Genomic DNA, 12523 nt, shown 5'->3' on the forward strand with positions numbered 1-12523 from the left:
TGCCTAGGAGCAGGGGCCAACCCAGTCAAGGGCCCCGACTGTGGCATGTGTGGACAGGGCCAGGGGATGACGGGCTAGGACTGGACTGAGCCCAGGGGCCTCTGGTGACAGGTCCAGGCCTCTCCCTGCCCTTGCCCGGCCCCTGGCCTCACCCACACCAAGAACCGGGAGCACGGCTTTCTGTGCCAGTCCTCCAGTGCCCAGGGCACTCACCCCCACTCCAAACCGGTCTGTCCAGCCAGCCACACTCTGGAGGGGGAGCCTCCCACCTCAGACACCCCAAGAAAGCGAGAGTCCAGGCACACGAATAAATAGAAGATGGTTTATTCACACAAAAGGAAGGCTAAGGAGGTGACAGAACTGCTCTCAGGCCATCTCTGGGTGGCTCTGCCACAGGTGCTTGTCCAGTGTGGCCCGTAGGCCAAATGGCACACAGCAATGTGGGCACTCATAGCGGGTTTTGCCAGGCCCCAGACCATGCATGCGGCGGTGGCGGTTGAGCTTGCTGCTCTGGGCACAGGCGTAGGGACACTGGTCACAGGCGTAGGGCCGCTCACCAGTGTGGGAACGCCGGTGGACGACCAGGTTGCTGCTATTGGCAAAGTACTTCCCGCAGAACTCACAGCTGCTCCCAGGCCCGCGGCTCTTGCCGCCGGTCGACTTGGGGGTCTTCCTGGTGGTTGTCTTCTCACTCTTTATAGGGTCAGTCCTTTGTACTTTGCTAACAGTCAACTTTGGTCCCCAGTCAACAACACCTGGGCCTGCTTGAGCGCCACTGCCAGGGGCCCCGGGTTCCTGGACTCCTGCTGTGGCTGCGGCTCCAGCCTTCTCTACCTCCTGGAGTGGGAGGGTGCTGGCTGGAACAGCTGCATGGTCAGCTGGCTCTGGAGGGGCTGCTGGGGAGACACCCCTGCCACCGGCAGGGGTGCAGGGGCTCCCAGACGTCTGCTGCTTGTGGGTCTTCTTGTGCCTGTTGAGCTTGCTGCTCTGGGCACAGGCGTAGGGACACTGGTCACAGGCGTAGGGCCGCTCACCAGTGTGGGAACGCATATGGACCTTGAGGTTGCTGAAGGAGCTGAGGGTCTTCTTGCACACCAAGCAGGTGGGGCTTCGCCGGGCAGCACTGCTCACTGGGGGGGGCTTGTCCTCAACTGGCGCTACCACCGCCACTGCCGACACGGCCGCGGCTACCTCAGCCAGGCCCAGCAGTGGGGACTCCGGGGTCTCTGATTCGGTCTGGTAGATGGATAGCCCATGATCCCACTGAGCATGGCGTAGCAGCTTCCAGGCTTCGCTGAACTGTCTACCACATCGCAGGCAACTCAGAGTCTTCAGCTCCTTGGATTCTGGAAAGGGGAAGAAGGGGCAGAGAATCAGTGCTGGCCTCAACTGAAGAGGGCCTGCTGTTCCAGAGAAAGGGGAGGTCAGCAAGGCACCGGAGAATCGGACGGGGGCAGATCTTACCACGAAACCTCAGGGCTGGGGCCTGGCACAGACAGGCCAGGCAGGTCGGCTAGTGTCTGGATTCCAAGTTTGACATTTTCTCTAGACCCACGGCAACAACTACAGGACACTTCCCAGAGCCGCCAAACCCCAGACAGTCCAGGCCAAAGCCAAGCAGAAACCAACCCATCCAACTCAAGACCCTTCCTCCAGCTGTGTGATCCTGGACAAGACATCCTCCCATGCCTCAGTTTCCTAAGCTGATAGAGTATGGGAATCTGAGGGGCCCCTTCCAGGGTTGTGACCTCAAATAGGGAACAGCTGAGAGTTTTGGTCCCTACAAGCCCTCAAACATGAGATGAGCCTCAGATACCAAAATACCCACAGCTGAGCCAGGAGCGGCCCACACCTTTAGCCCCCGGCAACAGGAGGCCAGCCTGGGCTACAGAGAGTTCCAGGACAGCCAGAGCTACTTAAAGACCCTGTCTCAAAACAACAAAAAAAAGTACCCACAACTGACTATCCAGGCCTGCAATACCAGTCATACCAGCTGCCTAGGCAAGGATGAACCCCTGTCTAAAATGTTAAACCCAGCGGTAACTCTCCAGACACTGCCTACTAGTCAGTCCTGGAGTGCTCAGTTACTCAGGTTAAATCCATCTCAGCCCCTCCCTCAACTAAAGCTGATTGAACTACAGACCCACCCTGGCCCAGCCCTAAATATAATTCTATTTCCCAAGTCCCAACGGAGCACCATGCGAGCTGGGGGCTGGGAATTCAAGTTCCGATCAAGTCCCTAAATCCTGTAGCCAACAAGAGTTCACTCCATGGGCCAAGCACCAGTTGGAGTTTTAATTCCTCCATGTACGAGTGTCCAGCACCCCAACCAGGGGCTTCCCAGCACTCAGCCGGGAGATCCCAGCAAAGGAACGCGCCAGAAGCCCCGGTCCCTGTCTGAACTGTCTGATTAGGAAGATCCAAACACAGCAGGGGTGATAAGATCCGTTCCTGCGGGCCTCCAACCCCCTGAGGCCACTGTCCCCACCTCCTCCATGTCCCTGTACTAACAACCCTGGTCCAGCCACCTGGCCAGTTATTTCTGTCCGTGGGGAAGAAGAAGTGAAACTAAATTGAGGGTGTATGGCAAAACCCCGGGCCAGTTTTCTGGGCTTGGCCACACCTTGTGGGTGGCCTTCCTCCGCTACCCAGCCCCCGCCCTACCTCTAGTCTCTGCCCTAGGACAGGCAAGCCAAGGCCACGCCTAGGTTCTACCCTAAGGGGGAAAAGGGGAAGTAATGTTGTTCGGTGCCCCATCTGTCCACCTTAGCTCCCTCTCCGAAGGGCAGGAAGCCCAACCCTGGATCAGAGGTGGTCACTACCCTCGGAATTACTTACCTGAAATGGGGCCGACGCCTTGGAGGAGCTGACAGCCCAGTTTCTTGTGGTCCATGAAAGCGATGATGGCCTCCAATGGGAAAGTCTGCAGGCAGCGGCCGCAGGTCAACAGATCTGGGTGCTTGTCGGTCCAGGGCTGGCGGTCTGCAGGGAGGAAGCGGGTGGTGAGCGGTGGGGTGGAGCCCGGCTAGGAGTGAGTGAGGGTTCCAAGGTGGAGAGGGGAAACCCGGAGGTCAGAGGCGAAGGCTGGGGAGGCCAGGCCGTCCCGGGGCCATCCCCAGGGGACAGGCACCCACCGGAGGGTCCCGGTGCACGCAGGAGCGAGGGCTGGGGACGCCAGACCGGTTCCGGGGCAGAGAGGCACCAGCAGAGGGTCCCGGTGCACGCAGGGGCGAGGGCTGGGGACGCCAGGCGGGCCCCGGAGCTGAGAGGCATCCACCCGAGGGTCCCGATGCGCACAGGGCCGAAGACTGGGGACTCACCGGAAGGTTCGGGGCTCAGCGGTATCCACGGGGCACACGGGCTGCGTGCGCCGAGGGGGCGCGGGTCGGTGCCGAGGCGACGCTCGGTACCGAGGAGCCGCGGCATGGACACGTCCTTCGGGGACCAGAGCCCCCGGGCCAAGGCCCCCGCGTCGTGCTCTGGCTTCACATCAATGACGAGCTCGGGCGTCTCCATGTCGTCTTGGTCGGGCTCCGGGTCTACACGGCGCGGCACGCAGCCGGCCTTGCGGCGGGACATGGGGTGATGGCGCAGGAGCAGACAACCCGCTCGGCGGCCGGACGCTCAGGTGAGTGGCCTGCGGAGACCCGCGCCGAACTTTTTACACGTGCTGGTCCTGCCGTGGCTCCGCCCATTGGGGGCGGGGTCTTGCGAGGCCAGTCGCCGCGGCCAAACCCGACCTCCTGGCCCGCTGCCCCGGGATGAGTGCGCAAACTGTGCCCCTGGAGTCGATTTCACCCGGGAAAGTAGAAAGAACTGTTCCCAAACCCACCATAGCGCTGGTGATACCTGAGGCTCGGGATGTCGCGCCTCCTACCCAAAGGGAGAAGTGGTGGGCATCTCTTACGAGACGGGAAGTATCCTCAGAAAATTTCGCCCTTTAAACCTTCATCTTAACCTTCATCTTTTTCTTTTCTTTTTTCTTTTTTTCTTTTTAATTTTTTTTTTTTTTTTGTATTTTTCTCTAAGACAGGTCTCAAGACAGATCTCTAAGACAAGCTGACCCCGAACGGGCTAAGTAAGCTTCGACCTTTTGATCTGGCCTCCACCTCTCCAGCGCTGGTTTTACAGGGTTACATCGCTACACCACCCATTTTATGTGGTGCTGGGCATCGAACCCAGAACTTGCATTCTAGGCAAGCACCCTACCCACTGGGCTACATCTCCAGACTTGGCCACCCCATTTCTTGAGCATCTACAGTACCAGCAGTGAAAGAAACCATTTCATAATCCTTATAGCATGGAGATGGGGGGCGCAGGGAGAGGGAGCAGGACACCACAGATGACTGTGTAACATGGAGCCTACCTCCACCACTACCCCCGTGCCTTCTGGTAAGCACAGCTACCCAGGAGGCTGAGAACCACACATTCAAGGCCAGCTGGGGCTGTTCCAGAGTATATGGAGTGCCGTATGTGCTGATAAATGAGGCAGAAATCAAGCTGGAAAGAGGGCAGGGTTACCACCCCCCCACCCCCCCCACCCCCCGCAAAAGGGCTTCAGTTTTCTCCCCTGTACCAGGACTGAGCAAGCAGGGCAGAATGGAGACTTGGACTCAGCAGTGGTAGCCACTGCAAATCGGCAATCTCAGCATATGAAATGTGGAAGCAGGATCAGCAGTCCAAAGCCCGCTTCAGTCAGCTACATAGGGAGCCTGAGACGAGTTTGGGCTGCATGAGACCCTGCCAAAAAAATAAATAAATAATTTAAATTTCTATTTATTTTTCTTTGTTTTTTCAAGACAGGGTTTCTCTGTGTAGCCCTGGCTGTCCTGCAACTTGCTTTGTAGACCAGACTGGCCTCGAACTCACTGAGATCCACCTGCTTCTGCCTCCTAAGCGCTGGGATTAAAGTTGTGCACCACCACTGCCCCGGGAAAAAAATAAAATAAAATAAAGCTGTTTTTTGGTGGTGGTACACTCTGTAACCCCAATGCACCACTCCAGAATCAGAGGCAGGAGGATTGCCCAAGAGTTCCAGGCCAGCTGGGATACCACCACCTAGGGAGATCTTGTCTCGGTAAATAAATGTGAAGATCTGAGGTTTGTGAGGGGCCGAGGAGAACCAGGAGCCTGAGCACTCAGGGGAGTGGGGCAGGAACCTGGGGGGGGGGCACACCCAGAAGGGTCTTCTGGTGACTTCTCCTGGTACCAGGGGCCTGGAGGGTGTGAGGCTAAACAGAATGATAAACCATCTACCTCTGCTTTCTTCCAAGTCCCAGGCTACCCATTCAAACCAAATAAATGGCCAGCAGCCCTCTCTGCCTCTCTCTCTCTCTCTCTCTCTCTCTCTCTCTCTCTCTCTCTCTCTGGGGGGGGAGGTCTGAAATTTCCCTCAGGTAAGAATTTTCTCTGCGCACTGTTGGAGGTGGCATTGACGCCCTGACTGCCCCGCCTCAATCATTTATGAGCTTCTCTTTTCTTCCCGGCACCCACCACAGCCTCACAGCAGGAGAACTGCTTGTTGACTGTCCCCTCTGTCCGTCCATCCGTCCGTCGTCCCCCTCCCTCCGCCCACCCACCCAAGCTCCTGTAGGTTAAGGCCACTACGTAGTGTCCTGCTGAGTGAATTCAGAGGCTGAGCTCCGGAGTCCCTCATATTGTTATTCAGGCATGGACTCAAGTGAACTCCTGAAGGCCCAGGGCCTCCCAGGCTAGCTATGTAAAGTACCCACACCCTGCTGAAAGCCTTGCAAATCACTCCGATGACCTCCATCTGTTCCCAATTCCCTCTCAGCCTCAGTTCCCCAAACTCTTGAAAGAATTAGGAGATGCTGGACCTAGAGAGTCATCCAAGGTGGCTTTTATTTTATGAGACAGGGTTTCTTCCTGTAGCCCTGGCTGTCCTGGAGCTCGCTCTGTAGACCAGGCTGGCCTAGAGCACAGAGATCTGCCTGCTTCTGGCTCCTGAGTGCTGGGATTAAAGGTGTACGGCCACAATGCCTGGCCCAAAGGTGGATTTTTAAATGGACTTTTTAAAATCATTAAATGAACTTGTTTATTATTAATCTATTTTTTAAATGTATCTATTTATCCCCCCCTCCCCCAGAGAGCTCTGTATTTGCATATGCTGCAGCATGCAAGTGGGCGCGCGCGGGGGGGGGGGGGGGGATCACAGGACAATTTTCAGGAGTCAGGTCTCTCCTTCCTTCCACTATGTGGGTCTAGGGAATTGAACTCATGGCCTTAGGTTTGGCAGCAAGCTCTCTAATTCACCAGTGTTTCCTTCCTTCCTTCCTCTCCTTTTTTTTTTTTTTTTTTTTTTTTTTTTTTTTTTTTTTTTTTGAGGCGTGAGGGTTAGGGTGGGTTTGCTGTTGTTGGTTTTTTGTTTGTTTGTTTTTGAGACAAGATCTCTCTATGTATAGCCCTGGCTGTCCAAAGATTTGCTCTGTAGCCCAGGCTAGCCTGGAACTCACAGGGATCCACCTGCCTCTGCCTCTCCAGTGCTGGGATTAAAGGCGTGCACCACCATGCCGGGCATTTCCCTCCCTCCCTCCCTCCTTTCCCTCTTTTCCTCTCTCCCAGGCCCCAAATTCACACCAATTCTCCTCCCTTTGCAGATGCCCAATTTGATCACTGAGTTTTAAACCCTTTTAACTTGCTAACATTATACCATTGCCCATATTGTCTCCTGCTCTGGGGACGTAAGAGGCCGGAACACAGGGCCCAGCTCTATCACTGAATGATATGCCCAGCCCCATGTCCTTCAACCTTTGTCTTTGGTAACAGGGCCATGCTCTGGAGCACAGGCTAGCCTTCAACCTGAAACCGGTTTGCTTCAGCCTCACCAAGTACCAGGTACAATTGTAGCTTTTTTTTCTTATGCTAAGGATGGAACCTAGGGTCTTGTCATGCTAAGTAAGCCAAACTGAGCCTTGTCCCCAGTCTTGGAAAGATCTTGATTTATTTTACTTTTTTTTTTTTTTTTTTTTGAGAAAGAGTTTCTCTGTGTAACAGTCCTCGCTGTTCTGGATCTTGCTCTGTAGACCAAGCTGGCCTCAAGCTCACAGATCCACCTGCCTCTGCCTTCTGTGTGCCGGGATTAAAGGTGTGTGCCACCACTGCCCGGCAATCTTGGTTTGTCTATCTATTCACTCACCTTTAGCTTATTTTACCCCCCCAAAACAAAAGAGAATGCAGGTTTTGAGAGAGCAAGATTGGAGTGTCCAGTTCCTAAATAGAGCGACCATTCTTTCGTTGCTTTTTCTCAGCGAGATAAAACTCTCTGCCTTGGTCTCCCTGGTAACTAGGACAGGGATGTACCCCAGCACCTAGCCTCTACTTTCGTGATTCAGCCAGCAAATCTGTGGGGGGCACCACTCTTTCCAGAGAGTTTTGCAGAGCACCTGTGTACAAGGCAGTAAGGGAAAGCCACAGTCCTCCCTCTGCCTAAGTGGAACTCTGTGGGCATAAAATCAATTCTATCTGGGCTGATCAGTGAGGTTTCTTTCACATTTTCACATTGCCCCATGCAGGGCCTCAGTTATTTTTTGAGACAGGTTTTCTCTGTGTAACTGTCCTGGATCTCACTCTGTAGGCCAGGCTGGCCTCGAATTCAGAGTCTGCCTCCCAAGTGCTGGGATCAAAGGCGTGTGTCACCACCGCCTGGCAGTTTTTCTCACCTTGTAACCTTGGATTGCAGGAAGGACTGAAGGATGAATGACCTCTGTCCATCCAAGTTGCAGCACACTGTAAACCCTCTTCTTGGTATGTGAAGACTGAGAGAATAATGGGGTGGGGGCAGCTTCCTGCTAGAGGGGAGGGGTGGGGATAGGGGTACTTTCCAAGTGGCTGAGAGAAAATCGCTTGTCCCTGTGCCTTGGCTTCTTTTTTTCCTTTTCATTTCTGCCCGAACTTGCTGCCACCTTCTCCTTTTCTTTCCTTCTCTTTTTTCTTTCTTTCATTTTTTTTTTTGGGGGGGGGCACTCGCTTGCTGTATTTATTTGATTGTTTTTGCACAGACTGATCTTGAGCTTTTGAAATCTTCCCGCCTCTGGCTCCCAAGTGCTGAGATTACAGCCGTGAGGCACTACTCGTTTCTCCTTCCTTTCCTTTCCTTTCTTTTTTTTTTTTTTTTGGGGGGGGGGTCTCTGTGTAGCTTTGGGCCTTTTCCTGGAACTCACTTGGTAGTCCAGGCTGGCCTCGAACTCACAGAGATCCGCCTGGCTCTGCCTCCCGAGTGCTGGAATTAAAGGCGTGCGCCACCACCGCCCGGCTCCTTTCCTTTTCTTCTCCCTTTTTCAGACAAGGCCTTAACTCTGCAGCCCAGGCTGTCAGGCCTGGAAGTTTGACAATCCTCCTGCCGCACCTCCTGAGAGCGCTGGGGATGCCAAGCCTGGGGGCCACCGTGCCCGACTTTCTGAGGCTCAGTTTCGTGCTCCCTAAAGTGGGCATCCAAGACGTCCCTAGCTCGCAGGCTGGCAGAGCTCAGCGCCGCTCCGGCGACCCACAAGTGGCCCTCGAGCACGTGGGGGCAGCGGCGGCGGCGCGGGCGGAACCCAGGCGCGCGGGGCTCGGTGCCCGCCCGGACCCGTGTGGCGACTGCGCTGGCGGAACCCAGGCGCTCCGGGCTAGGTGCCTGCCGGGACCTGTGCGGCCGCGGCGCGGGCGGAAGTGGGGCCCCTGCAGCGGCGACCTGGGTGAGTGCGCAGCGGCCTTGGGCCGTCCGCCCTGGCGGCCACGTGCGGTGGGATTGGAGCTGCGGGGAGGGGACGACCTTCGGGGGACTGTGGTCGGACGACGGGCGGGGTGGGCGGTGGCTGCCCTGGGGCGGGAGGACGCGCTTAGAATGTGAAAAGGAGGACGCTTGGCGGCCGGCAGGAATGGAAAGGAAGCTGACCTGCCCACGGGCGCCGGGGAGAGCGGCTCCTGCCCTGCGGCTGCTGGTTCTCCGAAACGGCACCGTTTGTCGAATTTGCATGGGGGACGCGGGCGGGGTGCGGGGACGGGAGTGGACAGTCATCTTACGGTGTGTGTGGACAAACACGGACCTGTCTCCTAGCCGGGAAGCTCAGCCGGTTACTGTCCTGATAACGTGAGGTGGACCGAATGCCCTCCAAGAGGATCCGTTCCTCTTTACCTTTGTTTCCCTTTGGTTTCTTTTTTCTTGAGACTAGGAGACGGGCTGGTCTTGAACTCACTGTGTGGCCCAGGATAACTTTGAAAATTCCGCCTCACCTTTCACCTGCCAAGTACTGGGGATGACAAGCCTGCTTACCACAAACAATTTATGCTAAACTGGCGATGGAACTCCACTTTATGCTTGCCGTGCAAATACTCTACCAGTTGAGCCGCATCTCCAGCCTTCCCCGTCCTCATCCCCCGTCCCCTTCCCTTGTAATTCAGGCTGTTTGTAGCAGCGACTGGCCTTGGTCAGTTCCCGGTCTCCATGGCCCAAGTGCTGGAATTACAGGTGTTGGCCACCACGCCCCGCTCTTCGCTCTCCTCCAGGCCCCAAGGAAAGCCCTGGAAACTGTTGCCTCTTCACTCACCCAAGCCATGGGCTTTGGGCTAACAGATTAGCCAGGCATTGGGATGGATGGGTTTGGACTTTAACCTCTGGGCAGGGAACCTGTGGATCAAGGGCCAGCAGGGAAGATGGGTAATTCTAGCTGTCCTTGCCTTGTAGACAATAGAACGTACTCTTCCTCACTTCTCTCAAATCTTTTTTTTTTTTGGTTTTTCGAGACAGGGTTTTTCTGTGTAGCATAGCATTGCACCTTTCCTGGAGCTCACTCTGTAGCCCAGGCTGGCCTCATCCGCCTGCCTCTGCCTCCTGAGTGCTGGGATTAAGTCAGTTTTGTTTCTTAAATCAAGTCCCACGCTGTCTCCAGAAGGTCCAGGGCCCACTTTGTGTTGACAGAAACGGCGGAGGAGGAAGGCTCCTGCTGGCTGCCTTTCTCTGACATCTGACAGACCTGGCCAAGTGACATCTAGCCTCATTTCTGCAGCGAGATGGCTCAGTGGGTAAAGATGCTCACCGCCAGGCTGGCGAGCTTCATGTGGCCCTCTCCTTGGTACCTATGTCCTCCTCTGACCTCACATGCGCACCACGACACACAAATAAATACATTCAGAAACTAAAAACCCAAGACACTGCAAACTCTTAAAAACTTTTTGACAGGGTTTCTTTAAGCCCAGGCTGCTTTCACTCAGTAGTGTAACTACTACTCGGGATCATTCTGGATCTGGCTGGCAGGACTGAGTGAGGCTAGACTGGGGAGGCTGGAATCTCAGTGATTCTTCTTAATGGCAGCTACTTATCCCCAGAATCACATAAAGCTGTGATAGAAGCAGACAGAAGGGGGGCTGGGGATGCGGTTCAGTCGGTAGAGAGCTTGCCTGTCATGCAGGAGGCCCTGACTTCCATCCCCCAGCACGCCCTGAATGTGGTGAAGCAAGCCTGTAATCCTGGCACATGGGGGGTCGGGGTAGGAGGGTCAGAAGTTCAAGGTCATCCTTGCCTACACAGAGTTCAAGGCCAGTGTGCGCTAGGGACCCTGTCTCACAAAGAAAAAAAAAGAACAAAAAGGGGGGGGGGCAAAAGAGTCCCATATGGTGTCACACACCTGTCCAGCACCTAGGAGATAGGGTGGGTGCCTGTATGTTCAGGGTCAGCCTGAGCTACACAGGGAGACACTGTCTCTAAAACCATCTAACCACAACAAAGTCCCCTCCCTGGGGTGGAGGTGTGGGGTTGGCCCTGGTTTTGAACGGGATTGCTGCAGCGTGGCCGTGAGACCTGGCCTGTTCTCTATTGGAGCTGTGTGTGGCTTTAACCCCTCTGCATTCTCCCTTAGCCTGGGCCATGCAGACCCCGCTGACCATTCCTGTGCCTGTGCCCGTCCTGCGCCTCCCTCGGGGCCCCGACGGCTTCAGCCGAGGCTTCGCCCCTGATGCACGCAGGACCCTCCTGAGGCCAAAGGCCCCCGAAGCCGAGGAAGGTCAGAGTCAAGACCCCCCTGAGTTGCGGGAGCAGCGGGCCCGAGCCACTCTGCGAGAGCGCTACCTCCGGAGCCTCCTGGCCATGGTGGGGCACCCTGTGAGCTTCACGCTGCATGAAGGCGTGCACGTGACTGCCCAGTTCGGAGCCACGGACCTGGACGTAGCCAACTTCTACGTGTCCCAGCTGCAGACTCCCCTGGGCGTGCAGGCCGAAGCCCTGCTTCGGTGTAGTGACGTCATCTCCTATTCCTTCAAGCCGTAAGACGTCTGCCCCGGAGGTACCGCCACAGAAGCCCAGGCTGTCCCGGCCGCAGAGCTCTCCACACCTTCTTAGACTCCCGAGTCAAACTCCAAGGACCTCTGGCTTTGAACTCGGGGAAACTCCAAACCCGAGACCACCCCGTGCTGTGTGTTCTGTCAACCCCAGCTCTCAAGAGGCTGGCTGGGGCGATGGTAAACTCAAGACCAGCCCATACGACAGTGGGAGACCACAACAGACATTCTAGATCTTGTTCATTAAAAGGAATGTTCTACCTCATAAAACTGAACTTCACAGAAATAGGGCCCCCGAGGCTAGTCCCTGAAGGCTGGGGTGTGGAGGGGGGTTCCAAGACAAACAGCTGAGGTGGGCACTGAAGAGCTTGCAGAGTTGAGCCTCCTGCCCAAGAAACAATCGTCCAAGGAAATCTGGCTCTTGTCTTGTTTCTTTTCTTTCTTTCTTTCTTTTCTTTTCTTTCTTTCTTTTTTTTTTTTTTTTTGGTTTTTTGTGTAGCCCTGGTTGTCCTGGAACTCAGAGATCCACCTGCCTCTGCCTCCTGAGTGTTGGGATTAAAGGCGTGCACCACCACTGCCAGGCTCTTGTTTCTTTTAAATTTCATTATATGTTCGTGGTGTTTTGCCTACCTGGATGTCTGTGTGCCACATACATGCAGTGCCGGCTGAGGCCAGAAGGGGGCGCTAGGTTCAATGGAACTGGAGTTAGGGACAGCTGGGAGCCACGTATGGATGCTGGGAATTGAATCTTCTGCAAGACCAGCCAGTGCTCTTAACTGCTGAGCTATCTTTCCCTCCCGCCCCCCAATCTTTTTTAAAGACAGAATCTGGCTATGTTGCCTAAACTGGCTTGTAATTCACAATCTTTCTGTCTCAGCCTCCCAAGTGCTGGGATTTCGGGTCAGGCTACCACACTTGACTTTTCTGTTTATCCTTTTAGCTGTGCCCCATGGAGGATGGTGCCATATTAAACATTTTTGTTTTGTTTTAAATTTTAAGCATTTAGGTGCTTCGTGAGTATGGGTGCCTGTGGAGGTCAGATGAGGGTGTTCACTCAGCTGGGGTTACAAAAGCTTGTGAGCTGCTAGACATCACCCGAGAATGGAATTCAGGCTCTGTGGATCAGAGTAGCAAGAGCTCTTAACTGCTGAGCTGTTTTTCCAGCCCCTGGAGTAGTGTTTAAGAGTTAGTGGGTTAAGGAGGGGGCGGGGGAACAGGGGTTAGTATGTAAAATGAAAAAAAAAATTAA

At 55.1% G+C, this 12523-nt stretch overlaps 2 protein-coding genes across 2 annotated transcripts; one reads left to right on the top strand and one right to left on the bottom strand.

The window, feature by feature from the left end:
* Positions 1-308: 308 nt before the first annotated feature.
* On the bottom strand, positions 309-3984 carry Znf296 (zinc finger protein 296). The gene is made up of 3 exons (XM_028893833.2): positions 3321-3984; positions 2839-2982; positions 309-1346 (listed from the first exon to the last, which is right to left on the bottom strand). The coding sequence occupies exons 1-3, from the start codon at positions 3577-3579 to the stop codon at positions 367-369; spliced, it is 1383 nt and encodes a 460-aa protein (XP_028749666.1). The 5' UTR covers positions 3580-3984; the 3' UTR covers positions 309-366.
* A 4604-nt stretch (positions 3985-8588) lies between these two features.
* Positions 8589-11687, top strand: Gemin7 (gem nuclear organelle associated protein 7). Its single transcript, XM_028893884.2, has 2 exons — positions 8589-8696; positions 10857-11687. The coding sequence occupies exon 2, from the start codon at positions 10865-10867 to the stop codon at positions 11261-11263; it is 399 nt and encodes a 132-aa protein (XP_028749717.1). The 5' UTR covers positions 8589-8696; positions 10857-10864; the 3' UTR covers positions 11264-11687.
* Positions 11688-12523: the final 836 nt, after the last annotated feature.

Source organism: Peromyscus leucopus, chromosome 1 (assembly GCF_004664715.2).
Source record: "Peromyscus leucopus breed LL Stock chromosome 1, UCI_PerLeu_2.1, whole genome shotgun sequence".
In the NCBI taxonomy this organism is placed as follows: Eukaryota; Metazoa; Chordata; class Mammalia; order Rodentia; family Cricetidae; genus Peromyscus; species Peromyscus leucopus.